Source organism: Myotis lucifugus, unplaced genomic scaffold, assembly GCF_000147115.1.
Source record: "Myotis lucifugus unplaced genomic scaffold, Myoluc2.0 scaffold_1, whole genome shotgun sequence".
In the NCBI taxonomy this organism is placed as follows: Eukaryota; Metazoa; Chordata; class Mammalia; order Chiroptera; family Vespertilionidae; genus Myotis; species Myotis lucifugus.
In genome coordinates, this window is record NW_005871049.1 from 12,211,188 (window position 1) to 12,237,434 (window position 26,247).

Genomic DNA, 26,247 nt, shown 5'->3' on the forward strand with positions numbered 1-26,247 from the left:
AAAATATATTTTTATTGATTTCAGAGAGGAAAGGAGAGGGAAATAAAGATAGGAACATCAAGGATGAGAGAGAATCATTGATTATTTGCCTCCTACACACACACCCCTTACTGAGATTCAAGCCCACAACCGGGGCATGTGCCCTTGACTGGAATCGAACCCAGGGCCCTTCAGTCTACAGGCTGATGCTCTTATCCACTGAGCCAAATCAGCTGGGGCAAGTCATTGCAGTTTCAATGGTTCCAGCCTTCTTATACCATGGTAGTACTTGATAGCTTCCTTGCAATTTTCTTTTTCCAGTTTATCCTGTACACTGTCCATAATGGACCTGGAATCAATTGTTTTTTCCCAAGGAGCCCTGGTTCTTGCAGTAGGAAAACCCAGTATGGGAACTGGGGTGCTCATTGCTGTTGGTTTGATCATAATTTCTAGGTCTCAGGTTAATTTTAATACTATTTAGAAGGCGTTGCCATGGTTTCATTGGTTAATCATCATAATATTCCTTTGATTATCAGCATTTTTCTACATATTTTACAAATGTGGAAGAGGTTCAATGAAATGCCCAAGAATATGCAGCATTTAGTTGCAGATCTATCATATCGGGAGTTGGTGAGTTCCACTCCTATTGTTTGTCCACTGAGCCATCCTACTTTTACCAGGAAAAAAATAAGCAATCTGTTGCTTTCTTCGAAAGCAAAGAACAATTCTCTGATTTTAGAAATTTGTGTTATAAAAAGCACTTTTTAATGTGTGGGTTGTGTATTTAACTTACACATTTTCTTATGAGTATATAAAAATTAAATTATGAAATAGAGTAAGTATTTTCACTTATCTTTTTTTGGGGGTATAGTTTTTATTCTACCCCAATTATGAATTGTTGCATATTCACCATAATATTAAAATATATTAAGAATATTATAATCACCAGAATTTAAAATAACCACATCATAAATATATATATATATGTATAGTTTAGTACATAGTGAGAAAACCAATTAAACAGTTGGCCATGTTCTTTTTTTTTTTTTTAACTTCACATTAATGGAAAATTTCTTTTGCCTTTTTTTCTTTTCTCATATATAAATTCCTGGTCAATACACTCATAGTTCTAGTACAACTGGTCTTTCCCCACCCCTTTCAGTTTCCTTTAGGTAATATATATTTGATTTTATTTACCCACCATGTTTATTATGTAAAGTTCTTACTAAATGCAAGGCATTGGGCAGGAGGTGCTGTAGTGATACAAAATAGAAAGTGTGATCCCATCCAAAGATCTTATACTAGTACATTTAGGGGTAATTTTATAGCTAGCTACATAAGTGACATGGTTCAAACTATTTCTTTATTAATAAAGATAGAATGCCCATTTTGAGGTGGGTATCCTCTTGATTGATATATATATATATATATATATATATATATATATATATATATATAAATAAATAAATAAATAATATGTATATGTATAATGACTAATCTTGGTTTCTTTCCTCTTCCACCTGCTTCCCCTACTTTTTAAAGATGATGGAAAAGAGGAACCGCCAACCACATTACTTTGGGTTCAGTACTACTTGGCTCAACATTATGACAAAATTGGTCAGCCACCTATTGCTCTTGAATACATAAATACTGCTATTGAAAGTACACCTACGTTGATAGAACTCTTTCTTGTGAAAGCTAAAATCTATAAGGTAAAAATCTATTCCTTTTTTTTTTCTTATAGAGTACTATAAGAACAATAACTGACTATTTGACAGCTCATAAAACATGAAGTAACAAGCATAGTACATTCTTAGTCTGATTACTGTTACACTTGTCATGGTCATGCTAATTGGATCACTCATATCTATATATATATAGACACATATATGGTTATTTATATGTGGTTATTATATATTTTCATACATTCTCACACATATATGTATCTGGTTATTTTCTTGGTTTTAAGTAGTAAGAGTGTAGGTAATCAAAAGTAATTATATTTGCTGTGAAATACTTGTTTCTGTTAACATTTGAGTTTGATCATATGTCAGTATCTGGTAATGTTAATGAAATTAAACTAAAGATTCTATTCTGAATTTTACATATATCTTTTGCCTCCTCAATTCTTGGGTCTTGGTATGAGAATTTCTAATCATATGTTTTAGTATCATCTTAAAATAAATTATATTAATACACAAATATAATTTAGTAATAAAACTTACTGGGGAAGAGCTTGTAAACCAATAATTTATTTACCAAAAATAAAGAAATTAAGTCATGTTTTAAAAGCACTTTTCAAATCTAGGTTATGTTCATTAGTTTTGTGGCTTTGCCAAATGGACTAGTTAGTTGAACTAGAGTGAGGATCACTGTGGAATGTTCACTAATGATCCTAATCAGTTTCAATGGTTCCTTTGGGTAGAAATTGGTCATCCCTTTGCCTTTTACCAGTATGACCTTTACATTTAATTATGTTGTTTTCACTTAAATATTTCAATTATTATTTATTCTTTGATTCAACCATTACTTTTGAGTATTCACTGTGTGCTAGATAATATTGTTGGCAATGAAGTTATAATAGTAGTCAATAATCCTATATAATAAAGAGCGAATATGCAAATGGTCATCACGCCCTCACACCATCACATCGTAATGTTTCAGACACTCAACACTGGGGAGAGAGGAATGGGGACCAGCCAGGCACAATGAGCTCATGAGAGAGGAATGGGGACCAGCCAGGCTGTGGCCCAGGAGAGGGACAAGCCTCCCACCCTGCGGTCCCAGGCACCAGCACCTGCGCCTGTGGCCTGGGAGAGGGACAAGCCGCCCACCCTGTGGTCCTGGGTGCCTGCGCTTGTGGCCCAGGCGAAGTCGCCCTCCCACGGTCCCCTGTGGCTGCGGCCGGCCCTGGGTGAAGCCGGACCAGGTCCTGGGTGCCTCTAGCCGGCCAGAGGGAGGGGAAGCCCGGGTCCCTGGGGTGCCCTACAACTGGCTGGGGGGAGGGGAATCCTGGGGTCCCAGGTGTGGGGGCGGAGGCCAGAAGGTGGGTTAGGGGCGATCAGGGCCAGCAGGGGGAGCAGTTTAGGGGGCGATCAGGGCCAGTAGGGGGAGAAGTTAGGGTTAGGGCGATCAGCAGGCAGGCAGAGTGTTAGGGGCAATCAGGCAGGTAGGCAGGCAGACGAGCGGTTAAGAGCCAGTGGTCCTGGATTGGAGAGTGTGCAGGCTGGGCTGAGGGCCACCCTCCCTCCCTCCACCCCACCCCACCCACCCAACCTGTGCACTAATTTAGTGCACTGGACCTCTAGTATTAAAATAAGTCTTTACTATTAGAGAGTCTTTACTCTTCATGGTCAGAAAGGTATCAGAACTTATAGCAGAATTTATGCATCTGCACTGATTAGTCAGAAGAATACCTTTCTTTCATTTGTGGTTTCAGTCATATATCAATAGGTAACTAATTACTTGCATAGGAATATTAGCATACTGACGGGTTTATTTTGTTTTTGTACCCTGTAAGCATGCTGGGAATATTAAAGAAGCTGCGAGATGGATGGATGAGGCCCAGGCTTTGGACACAGCAGACAGATTTATCAACTCCAAGTGTGCAAAATATATGCTAAAAGCCAATCTGATAAAGGAGGCTGAAGAAATGTGCTCCAAGTTTACAAGGGTTTGTACAGCTAATATTCTTACTTAAGAATAAACAGTTCAGCCCTAACCGGTTTGGCCCAATGGATAGAGCGTCGGCTTGGGGACTCAAGGGTCCCAGGTTCAATTCTGGTGAAGGGCATGTACCTTGGTTGCAGGCACATCCCCAGTAGGAGGTGTGCAGGAGGCAGCTGATCAACATTTCTCTCTCATCGATGTTTCTAACCCTCTATCCCTCTTCCTTCCTCTCTGTAAAAAATCAATAAAATATATTTTAAAAAAACCAGTTCATACTTGTATACCTTACTTATTTTCAAAGTTTGGTTCTAATATATATTTAAAATATATATATTTTTATTGATTTGAAAGAGAGAGTGAGAGAAAGAGAAAGAGAGAGAGAGATGAATGATGAGATAAAACCATTGATCGGCTGCCTTCTGCATGCCCCTTACTGGGGATCGAGCCTGCAACCCAGGCAGGATTCCTGACCTGGAATTGGACTGTGAACTTCTGGTTCATAGTCAATACTCAACCACTGAGCAACACTGGCTGGGCATTTTCTAATATTTTTAACATCAAAATAGGATTTTAATTAAATCACCTTATCAACAAAAAACAAATCAATGTTAGTATAAAACATTATTACCTTTTAGATGGTTGTACAATGGGTTTTTTAACTCTGATTTATATTGATGGATGTTCAGATTAATTTTTTTAGGGCTGAAGGAAATTAATATAAATCGAGTACCTGCTATGTGCCTAGTGTTCTGTTTCTTAAGTTACTCTCCAACCCCAATTATATAGATACTAGAGGCCCAGCGCATGATTAAATCGTGAGCGTGTAGGGTCCCCTAGGCCTAGCCTGCCATCAGGGCCATGTCCACCGCCCCCAACACCTCGCATGCTCCGTGGACGCTCCCGCCCCTTGCCCTCCACCGGATGCCAGGTTCCCACCTTCCCTGGGCCTGGCGTTCACCCACTTGGAGGATGCCTGTAGGCAGCAGCCCCATTGAAGAGCCGCTCTTGGTGCCCTCCCCTTTGGCCATGACCTGCAGGCCACGCCATCTGGTATCGGGATGCCGGGATGTCCTTCTGCTCCACTGGCCTCTGCTCCGCCTGGGTTCGGGTAGTAACCGCCGCTGCCACCACAGTTGCTGTGCAAGAGTAAAGCCAGCAGGCTGGTGGCACACTCGAGTGCACACTCCCTTATACTCCCCCTCCCACCTCTCAAAGGTTAGCCTTGCTCTGTCAAATCCAATCAGTCCGGGAGCTCTGCTACCCCACCTCCAGCCAATCTGCTCGCCCACCGGCCTCACCCTCCCCTCCCCCCCCAACTGCCTACCCAACCACCCTGGAGGCTCTCAGTCTTTTGAGCTGAACCTTGCAACCCGGTGAAGGCGGGGAGGGCCACCTGACACACCAGGAAACTGAAGTCTGAGGCCGAGTGTGAGCACAGCTCCACTCTGTTCCTCCCATGGAGCCTGTCCTATCCCTCTGCGCCAAGTGCTCAGATCCCGCCCCTCCCTGACGTCAAGGGCCTATTCTGCCTCCCCGCTGCCTCCTGTCTCCCACCGCTGCCCCTGCACCCCCACTGCCCGCAGCACCCTGGCTCCGCTCCTGCCTCCCACCTCCGCCGCCTTCTCCGTTCCTGTCTCTGCTGCCTCTACTTTGCTCCCTTCTGCAGCACTTGGCTTCCTTCTACATTGTCTTCAGTCTTCGCTCCCAGCCGGCATATGCAAATTAACCACCATCTTGGTTGGGTTAATCTGCATATAGTCATTCTGATTGGCTGGTGTGTGTAGTGAAGGGTATGGTCAATTAGCATCTTTGTCTTAGTGTAGATTTTGATTAGTTGTTTACAAAGGTACGTATTTTTTCTGTGGTTAGAAATATAATTTCAATATATATATATATATAATTTCAGTTTCTTTCACATTTTATTCCCTCTTAATCTGAGAATGGGTTAAAAAACAGAAAATGATTTTAAAAGAATTCAGATTATTTGACCATCTTTTTCTGAAATCCTGTGGTAGAGTAATGTATTAGGTAAGAAATGTTCTTGAATATGTGTGATTTTCACATAGGAAGGAACATCAGCGGTAGAGAATTTGAATGAAATGCAGTGCATGTGGTTCCAGACAGAATGTGCCCAGGCTTATAAGACAATGAATAAATTTGGTGAAGCACTTAAGAAATGTCATGAAATTGAAAGAGTAAGTACCCTGAACATATGAGTTTTTTATTTTAATTCTCTTAAATATTAAAGATTTGGGGTAAATCCTATTGTTTTTTCTTTTCTCTTTATAAGTTAAAGTAAGTGATTTCTAAATATTAGTATTTACATTTTTCAGTTTTTATAATGGAAACTAGAGGTCCAGTGCATGGAATTCATGCATAGGGGGTGGATGGGGATCTCTCAGCCCAACCTGCACCCTCTCCAATCAGGGAGCCCTCAGGGGATGTCCTACTGACAGCTTAGGCCCACTCCTTGTGGTTCTCTGCTGTCTGCGGGGCCCACTTGGCTGCTCCTGGGTTGCTGTGGGAGACGGTCAAGCAGGCCCTACTGTGCGCTGTCTGCGGGTCTTGCGTGGCCGCTCCCGGGTCACTGCGGGCGACAACCAAGCAGGCTCTGTTCTCAGCGGCCGCCCGCCAGACTTGGAGGACTCCAGCGGGGCTGAGAGGACTGGGTGCTGCCATCTTTTGTGTTGGAGTGATGGTTAATTTGCATATTACTCTTTTATTAGGTAGGATATTATAGACTGCATTTTCTGCAGACTTTCCCATTGTCTACTCCTCCTGCAAGAGTTCATGTAAAAGTATTTATGGAAAGTTTGTATCTTGTGTTTTCATTGATTTTTTTAATGTTTCTTTGAAATAGCTGCTGTTCCTTTAATAACACAAAGTTCATTAAGTTATCCTAGAAACCTGTTTGTCATAGATTTGATTAGGGATACCATATTCCCTTTGACATTTATGGGATGGGAGCTTAGAAGCCTTTTTACAATATTTGAATAGCCTATGTAATGCCTCATTTTTTATAAATTCATTGTTTTTGTAGTCCTCTTCACTTTTGATTATTTTTTGTGTTTTATTTCCAGATAAAAATAGGTTATATAATTTCATGCTTGTTTCGTTAAGTAGAGAACCCCAGAGCTTAGTTGAATTGTGTTAGTTTCTGATTGCTTGATTTACTTTCTAATTGATTTCTACATACTAGCATTACTATTTCATAGCATTCAGATTTGTATCCTTATAAAAGTTACCAGATACTGAATATTATAATACTTAGCAAATTGTTCTAAATGTAAAAACTGAATGTTTATGCAAATCTTACTATATTACATCATTATGTATACTGTTTGATTTGTCATGATAGCTTTATTTAAGTACTAGAGGCTGGACGGTTGTCCTGCTATTTAGTCTAATTAGCATATTAGCTCTTTATTATATAGGATAATTAAAGAAGGAATAAATATGTTTTAAAGCATTGTGTTTCCTTTTCATCCAACAAGTAATTCAGTGCTTTGTATGTGCCATATGTTTTGCTAATTGGTGATGGCCAATTATATTTGCTTATTTGCAAAGTGTTTAGTATATTGAATGATTGTAACTTTTTATGTTATTTTACTAATGATTTTATGCTTAGGACATAGGTAATTCCAAGGCTTTGAGTTTTGTTGTTTTCTTTGGTATTGCTCTATTTCAGTATAATAAAAAAGACAATTTTGTTAGCATTTTATAGAAATCACTGATGACCAGTTTGACTTTCATACATACTGTATGAGGAAGATTACCCTTAGATCATATGTGGACTTATTAAAACTAGAAGATGTACTTCGACAGCATCCATTTTACTTCAAGGCAGCAAGAATTGCTATAGAGATCTATTTGAAGCTTCATGACAACCCCCTTACAGATGAGAATAAAGAACGTGAAGCTGATACAGGTATGGTATGATATACAAAGAACTCTTATTGTTTGCTGTGGTATGAGTATGTGTATTTATGTTTTTGTGTAATATATAAATTTTTCCTGAGCAGTTTCTTAAGCATTCTCTGGGAAGATATTATAACTAGCCCTTCACATCTGTGGGTTTTCCATCTGTGGATTCAACCAAACATGGGTTGAAAATAATGAAGGGGGCCCTGGCTGGGTTGCTTATTTGGTTGGAGCATCATCCCATGTTAAAAAAGGTCCTGGATTTGATTCCTTGTCAGGGCACATAAATGGATTGTAGGTTCAATCTCCAGTCAGGTGCACAGGAGGCAACCAATCAATGTTTCTCACATTGGTGTTTCTCTCTCTCTCCCCCTTCCTCTCTCTATAAAAATCAATAGGATCATATCCTTGGGTGAGAATTAAAATAAATAAACAAATAAATAAGTGGGAGATCCCAGAAAGTTTCAAATAGTAAAACTTGAATTTATCACGTGCCAAGCACTATACTGAACCCATGTAAATGAAGTGATGTTTGGTTATACCATGTTGTAGCCTATATGCAAATACTGCTTCATTATATAATGGACTTCAATATCCGGGGATTTTTATATCTGGGGGGGATCCAGAGGATACTGAAGGTATACATGCTTAGAAAATGATGACAGTCACTTTTGTGAATTTCTCTAAGCAACAAAAGAAAAATACTGTTCCCTTAGCCCCGTGGTCGGCAAACTGCGGCTCTCGAGCCACATGCGGCTCTTTGGCCCCTTGAGTGTGGCTCTTCCTAAGCCTTAGGAGTACCCTAATTAAGTTAACAACAATGTACCTACCTATATAGTTGAAGTTTAAAAAATTTGGCTCTCAAAAGAAATTTCAATCGTTGTACTGTTGATATTTGGCTCTGTTGACTAATGAGTTTGCTGACCACTGCCCTAGCCTGTTTTGCTTAATGGATAGAGCATCTGCCTGCGGACTGAAGGGCCCCAGGTTTGGTTCAGGTCAAGGACACATCCCTGGGTTGTGGGCTCAATCCTCAGTTGGGGCCTGCAGGAGGCAGCCGATCAATGATTCTCTCCCTTCCTCTCTAAAATCACTAAAAATATATTTTTAAAAAAAGAAAAAATACTGTTTATACTTTCAAAAGTTAAGTAAGAATTTAATTTGTAACTGATCATTAGCTTTTAAGAAGTTTACTTCCGTGAGTTTTACATTTAATAATTGGTTTATTCAATATTGTAAATTGCTAGCTCCAGTACTGTAAATTGCTAACTATATAAATAATGTTGGCATTCTACATTAATATTGACTGCCAGTATGTCTAGTTATTCCTCTTATTTTTTTTAAAGAGCCAGACCCCCTTTTAAAGATATATTTATATTTCATTGATTTTTTTTACAGAGAAGGGAGAGGGATAGAGAGTTAGAAACATCAATGAGAGATTAACATCGACCAGCTGCCTCCTGCACACTCCCTACTGGGGATGTGTCTGCAACCAAGGTACATGACCTTGACCAGAATCGAACCTGGGACCTTTCAGTCTACAGGCCAATGCTCTATCCACTGAGCCAAACCAGTTAGGGCTAGTTATTCCTCTTTTTAATAATTTGTAATTAACCTACTAAAAGATGAATATTGCTTGAAAATTAAAAGCCAGCTTGGAATTAAGCTACTAAAATTGTTCAGTGACTTATCATTTGACCAGTTTTTAATATGCCTTTTTAAAAATTATATATTTTTATTGATTTCAGAGAGGAAGGGAGAAGGAGAGAGAGAGATAGAAACATCAATGATGAGAGAGAATCCTTGATCACCTGCCTCCTGCACACTCGCAACCCGGGCATGTCCCCTGACCAGGAATCGAACCATGCCCTTCTTCTGGTTTATATGTTGACACTCAACTACTGAGCCATACCGGCCAGGCTTAACATGCCTTTTTTTAAAAAAATATATTTTATTGATTTTTTACAGAGAGGAAGGGAGAGGGATAGAGAGTTAGAAATATCGATGGGAGAGAAACATCGATCAGCTGCCTCCTGCACACCTCCTACTGGGGATGTGCCCGCAACCAAGGTACATGCCCTTGACCAGAATCGAACCTGGGACCTTTCAGTCCACAGGCTGATGCTCTATCCACTGAGCCAAACTGGTTAGGGCAACATGCCTTTTTCATGGCAGGGTGTCAGTATATGTAGGGAGAAATCTTGCTTAGATGATTATTTGGAAAATAACCTCAGAATGAAAATGATCTAGCATACATGTAGAAAGATATAAATTAATTGTACGTCCAAATACTTTGTGACTCATGACAAAAATGTTACAGGAGTTGAGGCATAAAGAGTGTGTCAGATTTTTTTCTTCAATCCTAAATTTATTTCTCTTATGTTACAGTTGGTTGCATTGTATATCCTACTGCTAAATAACTTTGGATTTTTGTTGTTGTTAATTCATTATTAAATTTTATTTCCTGTTAGGCAAGAACAGTTTAGAAAGTTCTAAGGTCACACATTGAAATCATTGTACAGATTTCACTAGAATCTGTTGCTACCTGTTGTTTCTTCAAGTACAAAAAAGATACCAGTAAGATTCTACAGGACAATTTACAGTTGAAGCTGAGAGCTGAGATCCCCTGACTTTTTTGTTCACACATCCTGGCTTTCTACTCTTCCTCATATTGTACAAATAATACACAATTAAGTATACAACATTGAAACAATTCAGAAATATCCTTAACAAATATGAGAAATCTCCTTTCACTTTCCTCCTACCCAAAGGTTATCTCCTTTCAAATGGTTATCCCTATGAAAGGTGCAGTTTCCTTTATACACAATTTTTAATTTCCAGAGCTTTATGTATACATATACTTTACACATTCATTTTAGGATGGTTCTTTGTATTTGCCCTTGATCGGAATCTAACTTGCGACCCTTCAGTCCACAGTCCGACCCTCTGTCCACTGAGCCAAACCAGCTAAGGCTCATTGTCATTTTTTAATTTACCATTAGTTCATCAGCAAATATTTCGTGTTTTTTGTGTATTTTGGTATGCTGTGAGGCCCTGAGAATACAAAGATTACAAATAAGACGCGGTCTCTGCCACCAAGTTGCTCAGTCTAAATCAGAAACAGATGTATTCATCAAGTTTTGTGACAAGCAAAATACAGGGTGGGGAAAAGTAGGCTTACTGTTGTTGTGATTACATGAAACTGTATTCTTGTATTATTACTTATTAATAATTTTATTTTCCATACGAACAACTGTAAACCTACTTTTGCCCCATTCTGTTATTAATCAAATAAAGCAACAATGCTTTATTTGTCAGTGGCAGCACAGAATGGAGAATGAGTTTGACAAGGTTAGAGAAGGCATGGCTAGGAGAAAGCATAGTACAAAACCATAGAGATATGAAAGAGCTTGTTATATTCCTAGAATTGTTACATAGTTTAATATTGCTGTAGGAACTTTATGCTTTGCTGTGGTTACAGCACCAAGTCTCCTTCTGTTTTCAAAAATTTTTTTAAGCCGTTACAGGGTTTTCTATCAAATTGTGGAGCCATTAAAAGGCTAGGTACACATTGGCATATAAACATGGATAATGTAATATTTATGGGAGTTTGTATGGGAATATTTAGTAATAATTGATCATTACTAATCTGATTAATAGGCTTACAATTCTGTTAATTAACACTTATTGCCTACAGCAAACATGTCTGACAAAGAACTAAAGAAACTACGTAATAAACAAAGAAGAGCTCAAAAGAAAGCCCAGCTAGAGGAAGAGAAAAAAAATGCAGAAAAAGAAAAGCAGCAGAGAAATCAGAAAAAGAAGAAGGATGACGATGATGAGGAAATTGGAGGTCCAAAAGAAGAACTTATCCCTGAGAAACTGGCCAAGGTACTTGATACTAGTGTTTATAGCACAATTGCGTGAAGTTTCATGACCAACTATTGTCGTTTTAAAGTATCTTAGTCAATCATTTTGTTATAGATTTTAGAGCAAAAAATTATTTTTCAGTTTAGTCATCTTCCTTTTTTTTTTCCTTGATCACATTTCACGTTTAAAACTTGAAATAACGATCCTGATCCAGCGTAGTCTAGATCAGCAGTCGCCAACTGGTGGTCTGAAATGTTGTTGACTGCTGGTCTAGATGGTGTAGTGGAAAGTTTGGGCTTTTGAGTCATTCTGATCTGGGTCCACATATCAGTTCTTACATTTCACTGTGTGTCTAGGACCCTATGTCTAACCTCTCTGATGTGTTTTTTTTTTTTCATTTGTAAAATGGGACTAGAAGAATTCTCTACTAGGAAGAGATGTTAGGGTTAGCGAAAATATATGTATAAAGAATATAGTGTCTGTTGTAAGTGGAAACATGCATGCTTTTATATCTAGGCAGCTTTTTAAAAAATACGTTTTTATTGATTTTTTTTTTTTAAGAAGAAGGGAGAGGGAGAGAGATAGAAACATTGATGAGAGAGAAACATCAATTGGCTGCCTCTTGTAAGCCCCTTACCTTGGTAACAAGCCTGCAACCTGGGCTGTGCCCTGACTGGGAATCAGCGGGTTTCCTCTTTGTTCATGGATCAACACGCAACCTCTGAGCCACACTGGCAAGGTTTTATATAGGGAATCGCTTGTTAAAAAGTGAGTTTTATATGTGTATCTTTAACCCATGTTGTCAGTTTACAGTATTTCTTCATCGGACTTTGCTATTTATTTATTTATTATTTTTAATATATTTTTATTGATTTCAGAGAGGGAGAGAGATAGAAACATCAATGATGAGAATCATTGATCGGCTGCCTCCTGCATGCCCCCTAATGAGTACTGAGCCCGAAATCTGGGCATGTGCCCTTGACCAGAATCGAACCTGGGACCTTTCAGTCCGCAGGCCCATGCTCTATCCATTGAGCCAAATCAGCCAGGGCTAGACTTTGTTATTTAAACCTAATATCTTAGCTGAAACCAAGACAAGCTATTCATTGTCACATGAGCCATTTTGATTAATAACATACCTATGCAGTTTCTCTTGTGGCCCTTGACATCTTCCTACTCCATGTAAAAGTAATTGCATAATTTCTTATATTAAAGCAATATAGTAATGAGGACATTGCCCTAGGGTTCAGTTTTAGCCTTACTAGTAAGTAAAAATTCAAAAATCGTTGGATGCTTTAAAACTAAGGAAAATTATAATACCAAACAAATAGAGTTAGAAAATAGTTTTAGAAGTATACCAGAGAAGATGGACAGTAATATAGCATTATTGCTATTTAAGTACTATATAGAAATCTAGCTTGGATTTCATAAATATATATTGACACCTTTTCACGAATAATTGTATATATTCTAGGAAAAAAAAGATGTTACTTTTTTATTGTTTGGGGGAATTTATTTGAAGGGTATACAGGGAAGTAAGTAAACAAAGAAAATTTTAGGCCTTTTAGGCTTTTGCTGGCTTTGCTTAGGGGTTAGAGCATTGACCTGCTCACCAGAGGGTCGCAGGTTCGATTCCGGCCAAGGGCTCGTACCTGGGTTGCAGGTCTGAACCCTGCCCCTGGTTGGGGTGCGTGTGGGAGGCAACCAACTAATGGATGTGTCTCGCTCACAAGGATGTTTCTCTCTCTCTCTCCTTCCCTCCCTCCCTCCCTCCACCTCTTGCCCCCCCCCCTCCCCTTTCCACTCTCTCGAAATGAATGGAAACAATATCCTCACTCTCCCAGTGAGGATTTAAAAAAAAGAAAGAAAGAAAATCGACCTTTTAGGCCTCATGGAGAGCTGCAAAGTTATTCAGGGATAATATCAGCTTCAGGGGCTTTCCACTTTTATCCTCAGCTTTCTTTATTACCACTACTTTACTACCATAACTGACTGCCTGCCATCATTATTCTTTCTACTTGCTTTCTCTCTACCCCATGACTTTCCTTAATGACTTTTTTCTTTGTAACTCTTCACATCTTGCATTATAGGTCTTAAAAGAGAGGATCTATTTGGATTGAGTACCCCCACAAAGCAGAATTCTGTACCAGGCCTCCTTATAGACTATAGGGTTTGCCTTGTGTCAAGCCTGTTATGGCTGGTTTTGGGCCAGATGTCAAGTTGTAATCTAATCTTGTAGAGTCTCAGAACAAAATAATGTCTACAGAAAGTGCTTCATTTGGAAGAAGCCTGGTGGAAGGGACTCAGTTTCATAGACTGTTCTTCAGTATATACTATTCTTACCTATTAGGCACATAACACTCTTCCTAGAATAACTGCTTCCAAGATGCGCCCCCTCCCCCCCCCCCCAATATCAACCACATTTATCCATATCCTCAATGTGGTTGCAGTGCCAAATTACATCAAGCTGTCAAAACCAAAGCTGGCATTGTAGGCCACTTTAAAAGCACCTGCCATGTCTGGGCCTATGATCTCTGTTTGCTTTTTTGTGATCCTATATTTCAGCATTCTTACCTGTGATAAATGGTAAGTTTAGTGTCTCCAGTTGAGGATGATATATAACAGTGGTTCTCAACCTGTGGGTCACGACCCCTTTGGCAGTCGAACGACCCTTTCACAGGGATCGTCTAAGACCATCCTGCATATCAGATATTTACATTGTGATTCATAACAGTAGCAACATTACAGTTATGAAGTAGCAACGAAAATAATTTTATGGTTGGGTCACAACATGAGGAACTGTATTTAAAGGGCCAGAAGGTTGAGAACCACTGATATATAACATAAAAGCATTACTAAGTTAGTAATTCCTTTTAAGGAGAAAAGGAAAATAGGAAGAGGTTTAGTTAGTGAGTTTCATACTCAGTTAATGGAATATAAAATCTAAAGTCTTGGAGGACACTGTGTTTCTTGTTTCTCCAAACTGTCACTGGGTAGTAGTTGGCATTTATGAGTTCTCTCATGCACCACCCCTCCCATGTCTCTCCTTGCCTTCAGCCAGCATTCATCTCAGCTGGATTTTTCTTCCCTATTGTGCACGCACACGCATTCCTTATCAGGGGTAATGAGTCCTTAGTATTCTGTCTGTATAGAGTTTAATAGTTTTTAAACTTTTTGTTGTTATGCTGAGAATGTAGGGAGATATACTCCTGCACAACGTATTTTAACACAGATTAGATTTCAGGTTAGTTTGTAAATTAATATGATCAAAACTGCCCTTGCAAATAAATGTCTTACATTGACCATCAATACAGTTACATTCGACATTTTTTTAAATTCAAATCTTCATGACTGAAGGTGAATTTTCTTTGAGGCAAAAAAGAGTATGAATAATGCTGGCAATTCTATCCATTACTCCACTCAGTAAACATAGGGACCCCAACTGAGTCTGAGGGGATTTTGGTTAGTATAATGCTTGTATTTATTCAACTTCCCTATATTCCTTGTCCCCCCCCCCTTTTTTTTTTAAATCCTCACCTGAGGATATGTTTTTCATTGATTCTAGAGAGAGAGATTGAGAGAGAGAGAAAGAGAAACATAATGTGAGAGAGAAACATTGATCGGTTGCCTCCCATATGTACCCTGGTATGGTCCCTGAACAGGTCACGGGATGATGTTCTAACCAACAGCCACACCGGCCAGGGATGTTTCTGTGTTTCAGTAGCAGCCATATCTAAGTGATCCTCATTTCAGTCATGAAAAGCTTGATGTAAACCTGTGGCAATTTCCGTTTCCAGTTCTTTTCCTTTCCTTGGTAGATGTTTCTTCACTGTATACCACAAATTCCAACTCAGTAGAACTTAGAATCATGGGAATAAGAAGTAACATATTTACAAATGTGTGAGAAAGGTATACTTATGATAGCCCCTATTTCCTCCTTTATTTCTTAGTATCTGTAGCTGTTAGAGTGGTAGTACCATGTATTGATTTCTGGTTTAGAGCATGTATCCTTCAGAATAATGCCAGCTGCTTTACCTGCTGGTACAAGGCAACTCCCATAGATAACACTTCATTGCTTAACTTTATTTTTAAATGCTGTGAAATAATTTCCTTGGCCAGTTTGTGTACAATTGGCAGGTGCATGTTGGGTGGATAGGGCGAATCCATATTCCAATGAGGATAAATTGTCACCGCTTCTATGATGAAAGAGGGCAAATATAGAACACAGATGTTCAGTGCTCTTCTGATGTATATGGTATTGCTCTACACTCTTACCCCAGTTTACAGAGAATAGTCTTGTCTTACTATTCAGTTTAAGAGTATAACAACTAGCACAGATATATAGTAAACATTATACCTGTCCAGTAATGATTACAAGTATGTAATTCATATGACATTTATATAATTTCTAAAACGTGGTAGAAACAGAATTCTATAAATATCAATCTTTTTCAAATGCCATCTCACCATTAATATGGTATTTGAAAAATATGGATTTCTGTAGAATTTGTAGTGGAACAAAGCAAGACAGAATGGATATTATACTATTTTTTTAATAGCTTGATTATACTCACTTTGAGTTAAAAAACAATATTCACTCATTCTGTAATGATCTCTACAGTGTTTTTCATACCCCTTTATCCTATTTCACATCTCCCTTCTTTTTCCCCTCAATGGTTATCTTCCCTGTTTCTCTTACTGTCTTTCTTTCCCTGGTTGTATTTATTGTATTTTCTTCCTTACTTGTTGGATAGTTTCTATCCAGAGGTAATATAATCTCTATGGTTAAAATCCACTGTAGAGTCCAAAATCTCCCTTCTTCAGATTATGGGAATTTTAATATGACAGCTATTCTTGGGTGAGCCCCAGCCCTCCAATCTTGTTTCCATTTGTATAATCTCTTTTATTTTTGTTAGGTTGAAACTCCATTGGAAGAAGCTATTAAATTTTTAACACCGTTGAAGAACTTGGTGAAGAACAAGATAGAAACTCATCTTTTTGCCTTTGAGATTTACTTTAGGAAAGGTAGGCAATTAGGATATAGTGGCCCTGATAACATTGATCACTGTATTTCTTAGATATAGTCTCCCAACTCCGATAGCCTCACCACTGTTTGGCAAATGCCAGTTCAGCTTGCCTGCTATGCACGAAATGTGGGGAGGTACAAGGATACGATTATCTCTTCTAGGACATTAAAATCACAATAGATGTAAATGCTTAACTAGGATTAGGGTCAGATATAGTAGCTCCTATGTGCGTCTGTGGATAAAATTAGTTAATACATGTAGAACTTAGAATGGTGTCTGGTACACAGTAATCATTAATAAATGTTAGCTATTGTTAAAAATAGAAGATGTGATGCCTTAGGTGTATTTTGAAGGGTGGCTCCTATTTCTGAAAGAAAAGATGTGTAGAAGGGAAGAGGCTTTGTTAAGAAAACACAAGTGTGTGTAAATAGGGTAATGTTGAGGTTGGCTATATTGCCTGAGCCAGTAAAATATAAATGGGGGGTCTTGGTTGCCAAGTTTAGAATGCTTATACTATATACTAGAGGCCCATTCCACAAAATTGAAAGGAGAGGGCCTAAGCCAGCAGGTGGACATCCCTCTTGCAGTCCGGGACCCCTTGCTCCTTACCACCCACCTGCTCACTGCTTCTTAATGCTCGGCTTGCTGCTCCTTAGCATTGCCGTGGAGGTGGGAAAGTGTCCCGCCACCCCCGCTGCCCTCACCAGCTGTGAGCCCGGCTTCTGGCTGAGTGGCGCTCTCTCTGTGGGAGCACACTGACCACCAGGGGGCAGCTCCTGTGTTGAGTTTCTGCCCCCTAGTGGTCAATGCACATCATAGCAGCCAGTTGTTCTGGTTGTTCCTCCATAATGGTTGCTTAGGCTTTTATTATATAGAAGATAATAGATACTAAGAAGATTTTTATGGTGTTGAATTGGAGTAATCCCAGTGGTTTATTGAAAAAGAAAATTTTATCATTAAGGTGATGCGTTTTGAAGGGAGACAAACTGGTTAGTAAGATCCAATAGAAAGTTGTTTCCAAACAGTGTAACTGTCCTAAAAAAGACTGAATAAAATGACACCTCTATAGAGTATCCATTAAAAATCATGTTTACCAAAAGTAATTTGTAATGTTAGGGAAAGGTTGCCATATATAATTGTTTGAAAATAGGACATAAAACTAACTATAGCTTGATTTTCATTTTAATAAGATACTTACAGGGGTATGTACAATCGAAAAGTGGCCAAGCAGAAATTGATAAAAGATAACAGAGATTATCTGTAGGTGGAATTTGAATGACTAAAATATTTTCTACTATATTTTCTATTTTCCACAATGATTATGTTATAATTTGGAAACTAAGTTTAATAAGTAGTACAGTAATTTTAAACTTTAAACAGTTACTGCAACTCCCTTTAAACCAGTACTTTTAAATCAGTCCCAAAGTATAAAATGCAACAGTTGTTGTTCTTAGAGTGGGGAAGGGCAATCTAAATTCCATTCACTTGGCTTCTTGGCTATGCTCTAACCTCTGAAGGGCTCTCAGCATTGACAGTCCACTGTAGGAGAGCGAAATGGGCCATGACAAAGGGCATGGCAGTGCTTTTAGCTTTCTGAGTGTTGAGGGTAAGGGAAAAGAAAATGTCAGAGAAGCCTGGGGTTTTGAATTTTGATATTTGGAGAATGGTACCAAATTTGGGAAGTCATAACAAAGGTATTCATAGATGATAGAAGTGCAGGGAGTATTCTGCTGCAGATTTCCATTCAACAGGTTGAAGCACTGCTGAAGCCTGGGAACATGGGGGTAGAGGGTGAGTGGGGAACAGCATAGATAGAGATTAGAACATCACTGAAAACTCTACCTTTCAGGGGGAAGAAGAGCCAGGGATTGACAGGAGAGAACAGTCAGGTAGGAAGGAAACCATTACACATGTGAGGAAACACAAGAAAGGAGATGGTTTTAAGCATATAAACAATGATTTTTTAAAAATATATTTTATTGTTTTTTTACAGAGAGGAAGGAAGAGGGATAGAGAGTTAGAAACATCGATGAGAGAGAAACATCGATCAGCTGCCTCCTGCACACCCCCTACTGGGGATGTGCCCACAACCCAGGTACATGCCCTTGACCGGAATCGAACCCGGGACCCTCCAGTCCACAGGCCGACGCTCTATCCACTGAGCCAAACCGGTTTCGGCTAAACAATGATTTTTAAAAAATATATTTTTATTTAGTTCTGAGAGGAAGGGAGAGGGAGAGAGATAAAGCAATCAATGATGAGAGAGAATTATCAGTTGGCTGCCTCCTGCATGCACCCTATTGGGGATTGAGCCTGTAACTGGGGCATGTGCCCTTGACTGGAATTGAACCTCGGACCCTTCAGTCTGCAGGCTGACTTTCTATCCACTGAACCAAACCAACCAGGGCTCAATGATGTTTTTATGTAGTGAGGAAAATCTCTTTATTTTGATTAAAGGATGTTAGGAAATGAAATAGCTTCAGATTTGTTTCCGTTGATTTGAATCATATTATATAAGCTTCTTAGTAAATTGTTCTGATATTGAAGAATCTCTTTGAAATGGACTTGTTTATATGGCATTAGTTCAAATATTGTTGCGTGCTATCTAAATTTTTTGTACTTCATAAAACCTTTTTTCTTAACGAATGTTGTATGGAAAATAGTAGCTAACGTTGCTAATCTGAGGAATTCATTGGTTTCAGTCATATGTTTAGTAGGTTAGATGTGATTGACTGTAAATTAGTTTTTCTATTTGTAAGGTCTTAGTTCTACAAAAGAGCACAACTTATTTTATCAAATGATAAAAATATATCTCACTTTTTCTTTTTATAGAAAAGTTTCTTTTGATGCTACAATCAGTAAAGAGGGCATTTGCTATTGATTCTAGTCATCCCTGGCTTCATGAGTGTATGATTCGACTCTTTAGTACTGGTATGTTTTTGTTTTCCATTTCTGAAATATTTGTGACTGTATAAGTGATCTGTACAAGTTTACCATCATAAACAATCATTTTAGAACCACTGCATATTAAATTAGCTGAAGCCAAAGCAGGGTTCTTGTCTTTGTGTTGAAGGTCTTTATTTCTTAATGCTAAAAAAACGTTACCTAATTTTGACAGAATTGTTCAGTTCAGGTATTTGCGAATTACCTTTGTTTCTGTTTGTAAAAGGTTACATGTAAATTGAAGTTTTGAATCATATGTTATTATATAAGCTTCTTAGTAAATTGTCCTGAAATTTAAGAATCTCTTTGAAATGGACTGGTTATCTCCTTATGTACCTGTCTTTAGCACAGTTAAGTCATATAATTTTTGTTATTAAACATATATAGGTTAAAAAGAACTTTAAAACAATCGTACTTTTCAAATATTTTGATAAGATTCCACACATTAATTTTAATGTGAAGTAAAACTACAGAATTTTAGAGAATGAAAGGTGGAATTTTATGCTAACTTTTTCATTTTATATTTGAAAAATTTGTGACCATTAAAGATTAAATTACTTATTCAAGGCAACAGATAACCAGTAATGAGGCAGGGATGAGAGCCCAGGTCTTCATATTGTTCTATCTACTACACTATAGAGCTTTAAATGTAGATAAAGCACTCCTGTAGTCAAGTATTGCTGTTTTGGTTTTTAAGTGATTAGAGAAGGAGAAATGGAATTTTTACTAGAATAACTTGCAGAATTTAGAAATACTATTAGTTATCTCATTGCTTAAATCAGGGGTCCTCAAACTATGGCTCGCGGGCCACATGCAAATACAAATATTGTATTTGTTCCCGTTTTGTTTTTTTACTTCAAAATAAGATATGTGCAGTGTGCATAGGAATTTGTTCATAGTTTTTTTTTTAAACTATAGTCCGGCCCTCCAACGGTCTGAGGGACAGTGAACTGGCCCCCTGTTTGAAAAGTTTGAGGACCCCTGGCTTAAATACTCAGGCTCATATAAATCCATTCATTATATAAAATAATGAGATTAAACCAGGCATTTTAATCATTGTTTTGAAAATTGCTAAATTGTCCCAATTAAGAACATTGTTTTGTCTTCAAAGGAAAAAGTAAAGCCTTATTTAAATTACTAGAGGCCTGGTGACGGATGCGTGCACCAGCGGGATCCCTTGGCCTGGCCTGTGCCCTCTCGCAGTCCGGGACCCCTCAAGGGATGTCATATGCCGGTTTTGGCCCAGGCCTCTAGTATGCATCTAAGATCATTGGTTAATCCCTTCCTGCCCTCCCCCCTCTCCTCTTCCCTCTGAGATTCATCAGTCTGTTCCATGTTTCCGTGTGTGTGTTGAGCATCTGCCCCCTGGTGGTCAGTGCGTGTCATAGCTACCAGTAGAATGTTCGAGTGGTTGTTCGGTCACTTAGGCATATATATATATATATATATATATATATATATATATATATATATATATATATATATATTAGACATTTATGCTTGTCAAAGAAATGATTCCTGTTATAGAAATGGAATCATAGAAATGTTTTTCCTCAATCTTTTTAAATTCAGAAAGTAGTAAATAATATACCACATTATACAAAGTAGAAGAAGGAATTGCTGTTTTTAGAGAAAATAAAGAAGTTTCTTTTTGGTCTTTTTTTTTGTATTAAAAAACTTTGAAATCATGAATCAGAAAGTTAAGGCTAGAGATAACCGATCCATTCTTGGTTAGGATGGAATGCACTTAAACTATTTTCAAAAGTATCATACATGCTTTGTTTGTTTTTTTGTTAATCCTACCCAAGGATCATTTTTCCCATTGATTTTTGGAGAGATTGGAGTGGGTGAGAGAAACATCGATGTGAGAGACACATTGACTAGTTGCCTCCTGCACTGCCCCAACCAGAGTGGGAGATGGAGCCTATAACCCTGATACTGGGCCTATGACCAGGAATCAAACCCAAGACCCTTCGGTGCATGGGCCAATGCTCCAACCACTGAGCAACACCCACCAGGGTCACACTTTTGTTTTTACATAATCTATTCTTTCCTGAAAGGCAGTAAAATTATACGTAAGTGCCGTGGAGTTAGAGACGTTCCTTTAAATATGAATTAAAAGTGGCATTTCTAAATGTTTTTGCTTTTAATGAGTGTGTGGATTGTGACCATTTTCTTGCAACAGTTTTTTCAGAAAATTAAAATGTATGTTAGCTGTTCCCATTTCTCCAAGTGTTCAGCTGACATTGAGATTTACAAAGAGATCCTTATTTTGACTAAATTTTTAATACGGAAAGCAGTGATAATTTGTATTGATAAAGATTCACTATCTTCAAAAAGCCTTCAAGAAGTTGGGTAGATTGCTTAATAGCATTGATAAGAACAGGTGTGTACTTAAACAGAGACACAAAATTGGGGCAACTTTGTTATAACCCTTTAAATCAGGTTGAATATACAGCCATAATGGCAGTAAAGCTAAATTCTTTAACAAGTAGCTCCTATATTTGAACCACCCAGTTCTTTAGAATGATAGAAGAAATGCTGTTTAACCAACAAAGGGCATATCAATAAATTATTCAGTTACTAATTATGTGTAGAATATTTTACTTAAATATTTACTACCCAATAGTTCAGTGTATTTTAAACTTAGGGTAGTGGCCCATTTTTGAGACAATGAAAGCAATGTAGGGTTCATTACCAGCATTTAAAAACCTACAATAAAAAATAAAGTAGAAAATATCAGCCTGTGTTGCACAAAGTTAGTGATTAGTATTCTGTGAAACTTTAGCTTCACATAATTTGTGTATATAGGATACATATTCATTAGAGTACAAATACTTGGTTATAGGCAAAGTTTGAAAGCCACCACCATAGTTCTTAACCAAAGAAAAATCTATTTATATTTTTTATCTATGACAAAAATAGTAACTACAATTTATTGAATAGTATATAATTAGCTCTTTTAAATTTAGCCTTTCCTTCCTATGATCATTCTAGGTTGGATATCACTTCAATTTTATAGACTAACAGGTTCAGAGCCCTGGCCAGTGTGGCTCAGCATTTAGAATGTTGGTTCAAGGACTGGACGGTCACAAGCTCGATCCTACCTGTGTTGCAGGTGTGATACCCAGCCCTATTCAGGGTGCATGCAGGAGGCAAACAATGGATGTCTTGTTCTCTCTATTCTTCTTTACCCCCTCCCTTCCACTCTTTTAAAAATCAATGGAAAAAATATCCTCTGGTGAGGATTAACAAAACAAAACAGAAATAGGTTCAGAGAGGTTATGATTTGTCCAAATCGAGGTCCATACCCAGGTCTGTCTGGCTCAAAGATCCAGATTGTCTTTCTATACGAAAATAGTACAGGTGTACCTCGTTTTATTGTGCTTTGCTTTATTAGCCTTTGCAAATACTCGGTTGGGTTTTTGTTGTTTGTTTTTTAGAGGGGATGGGGTAGGGAGGGAGGGAGAGAGAAACATCAATGATGAGAGAGAATCATTGATTGGCTGCCTCCTGCACACCCCACACTAGGGATCAAGCCCGAAACCCAGGCATATGCACTGACCAGGAATCAAACCATGACCTCCTAGTTCATAGGTCAACTCTCAACCACTGAGCCACACCCGGCTGGCAGTATATACTGCGTTTTATTAAAAGTTGAGCAACTCTATCAGTACCATTTTTGCAACAGGCTCAGATGATGGTTAGCATTTTTAGCAGTATAATATTTTTTAAATTAAGAAGTACTTTTTTTTTTTTTGCCGAACTGGTTTGGCTCAGTGGATAGAGCGTCAGCCTGCGGACTCAAGGGTCCCGGGTTTGATTCCGGTCAAGGGCATGTACCCTGGTTGCGGGCACATCCCCAGTGGGGGGCGTGCAGGAGGCAACTGATCGATGCTTCTCTCTCATCGATGTTTCTAACTCTCTATCCCTCTCCCTTCTTCTCTGTAAAAAATCAATAAAATATAAAAAAAAAGAAGTACTTTTTTTAGACATAATGCTTTTGCACACTTAATAACTATAGTATAATATAAACATAACTTTTAATGTACTAGGAAACCAAAAAATTTGTATGACTTGCTTTATTGTGATACTCACTTTATTGCAATGGTCTGGAACCAAACTTGAGATATTGCTGAGGTATGCCTGCGCGGAAACAAAGCATAACTAGGATGCAGTCCAGAGAGGTGTGGGGGTCAGCTTTTCTTTCTCCAAATCCCAAGACTTGGGAATGTGATGGCTGCATGTATTCATTACAGGAAAATACTTTGGTGGTCCTTTGAAGTTTATTCTATAGTAATAGCTCGGTTCACATAGCCCCTGAAAATAAAGGTTAATGAAGTCAACCATGTTTTCTTACAACACTGATAAGTTTGTTATGCCTTACTCGGTTGTAGAATAAGATGGAGATGGTGAGGAAAATTCTGTTGGTTTCACCACCGCTATTTGCTGTGACATTATTTACCAGTAGGTGCCGTCAAGCCTCTGCTTTGCAGATTCCCTGTAAAGTTAATGGGGGCAGCATGTAGGAGTTTTTAAGGCTGTGGAACTACATCTTTTATCATCTGTTTTGCTTTCTGTTCTTTTCTGGGAATGAATCATCTGTCAATGAAATGTTTTTGAGTGATGACACATAAATTTGAAATTCTTTAAATTTATATAGGTAAGCTCTTCAAATGTTGAATTGCCTTTCGATTTGTTGTAACTCCTACAAACTTTATCAGACTTTTTACTTGCTAATAGAATTTGTTTTTAATTTGTTCAGCAGTGTGTGACAGTAAAGATTTACCTGACGCAGTTAGAACAGTATTAAAACAAGAAATGAATCGTCTTTTTGGAGCAACGAATCCAAAGAATTTTAATGAAACTTTTCTGAAAAGGAATTCTGATTCATTGCCACACAGATTATCAGGTAATCACTTTATTTTATCCTAATCATGGCCGCCTAAGACAACTTCATTTTTTATTTTAATGGCTCAATGACGTTACACATTTTTCACGTGTAAGAGGCAATGTGTATATGTCACATTTTAATCCATGAAAACAGGCAGCTTATATACGCTTCCCATACAATTTTTAATTTCCTAGACAAAATTATGACTATGAATCAAGGTTAGTAGTTTCTCCTGGCTCAGCATAGGCATTATAGAAAAGCAAGTATAACTGAATTTAGCTATAAATTACATACAATGAAGGAGAGACTTTCTACTTCTTTCTCCCATCAGAGTATTCTTAAAATTCACTTGGATGTGACCATCATCCTCCATTTCTCATGTGTATGTAAGATAGCAAGGTTGACAGTGCTAAACACCTGAAACCATCCCACAGGCAAGGGCCATCTGGCAAGAGTCTGTGCTAGCAAGCTAAATTCCGGACAAGATGGGATCATGTGGCTGGCGGTTTAGTAGGGTGCTTTAAAAATACCTGGCTCAGTGGATAGAGCATCAGCCCATGGACCAAAAGGTCCCGAGTTCCATTCCCGGTCAAGGGCAGGTACCTTGGTTGCAGGCTCCTCCCTGGCCCAGGCCTGGTCAGGGCTTGTGCAGGAGGCCTCCAATTGATGAGTTTCTCTCACATTGATGTTTCTTTCTTCCACTCTCCCTAAAAATCAATGGAAAAATATCCGTGGGTGAGTATTAACAAAAATAAAAATCTGGCTAAGAAACTCAGCAGTTTTGTATGCCTTTGTAGAATTCTCAATTCAGATTTTTGGCTCATATCGTCAAGGTTAGGTATTCCCTTAAACCCCCAAATTATGCTCATTTTTGAAAGAAAACTATCCAGGGCCTTGCCACACAAAGACAAACATTATTAGAACTAGAGGCCCGGTGCACAAAAATTTGTGCACTGGGCGGTAGCGGGGGGGGGGGGGGGGGGTCCTTCAGCCCGGCCTGTGCCTCTCACAGTCTAGGACCCCTCGGGGGATGTCCACCTCCTGGCTTAGGCCCGCTCCCCTGGAGGGAGCGGGCCTAAGCTGGCAGTCAGACATCCCTCTGGCAGCCCAGGAGCCCTTGGGGGATGTCCACTTGCCAGCGGGGAGCAGGCCTAAGCTGCAGTCGGACATCGTTAGCGTTGCTGAGGAGGCGGGAGAGGCTCCTGCCACCACCATTGTGCTGGTAGCTGTCAGCCTGGCTTGTGGCTGAGCAGAGCTCCCCCTGTGGGAGTGCACTGACCACCAGAGGGCAGTTCCTGCATTGAGTGTCTGCCCCTTGGTGGTCAGTGTGTGTCATAGTGACCAGTCATTCTGCTGTTAGGGTCAATTTGCATATTACCCTTTTATTATATAGGATATTTGCATTTCTTAATAGTCTCTCTTACCTTAAACATTCTTTTTTTAAAATTTTTATTGTTGACTATTACAGATGTCCCTCATTTCCCCCTCCCTTTGCCTCCCTCCATCCTGCTCCTGCCCCTCCTAGGCCTTCACCTTCTAGTTAGGCTATTTCTGGTCTATCCTCTCAGAATTAAAAAATAAATGACACTGTTTCAAATGGCTATTCTTATTTTTCTAATAAAGTGCCACACTTTGTGCACATATGCCTATATTTGAATGCATGGAGGATAAGATGCTGATTTTTATCTTGAAATAAAACAAATTTTTGTTTTTCTTCTCATTTAGCTGCCAAAATGGTATATTATTTAGATCCTTCTAGTCAGAAGCGAGCTATAGAGTTGGCAACAACACTTGATGAATCCCTCACTAACAGAAACCTCCAGGTAAAGAGTTTTTTATAACCTGTCTGTACGAGTACCTGACTACTTTTTGTTCCTCTTTTTATCAAGAGAAAGTTGTCACAAATAATATTTTTGTTATTTATGCATTCAAACTATTACGAAT

General features: G+C 38.6%; 1 protein-coding gene across 6 annotated transcripts in view; it reads left to right on the forward strand.

Moving 5' to 3' along the window:
* NAA15 (N(alpha)-acetyltransferase 15, NatA auxiliary subunit) overlaps window positions 1-26,247 on the forward strand; it is a 70,656-nt gene that overhangs the window by 40,788 nt on the left and 3,621 nt on the right. For 3 of the 6 annotated variants that reach the window (XM_023754439.1, XM_006081699.3, XM_014455201.2), the window contains 9 exons: window positions 1,522-1,691; window positions 3,500-3,652; window positions 5,715-5,843; window positions 7,363-7,576; window positions 11,267-11,460; window positions 16,356-16,464; window positions 19,299-19,397; window positions 24,175-24,321; window positions 26,029-26,126. In XM_023754439.1, coding sequence (XP_023610207.1) covers window positions 1,522-1,691; window positions 3,500-3,652; window positions 5,715-5,843; window positions 7,363-7,576; window positions 11,267-11,460; window positions 16,356-16,464; window positions 19,299-19,397; window positions 24,175-24,321; window positions 26,029-26,126 — 1,313 coding nt within the window. Of the gene's footprint in view, window positions 1-515; window positions 614-1,521; window positions 1,692-3,499; window positions 3,653-5,714; window positions 5,844-7,362; window positions 7,577-11,266; window positions 11,461-16,355; window positions 16,465-19,298; window positions 19,398-24,174; window positions 24,322-26,028; window positions 26,127-26,247 lie in introns of those variants that run through there. The other 3 variants (XM_023754452.1, XM_023754462.1, XM_014455221.2) reach the window with 3 other exon arrangements.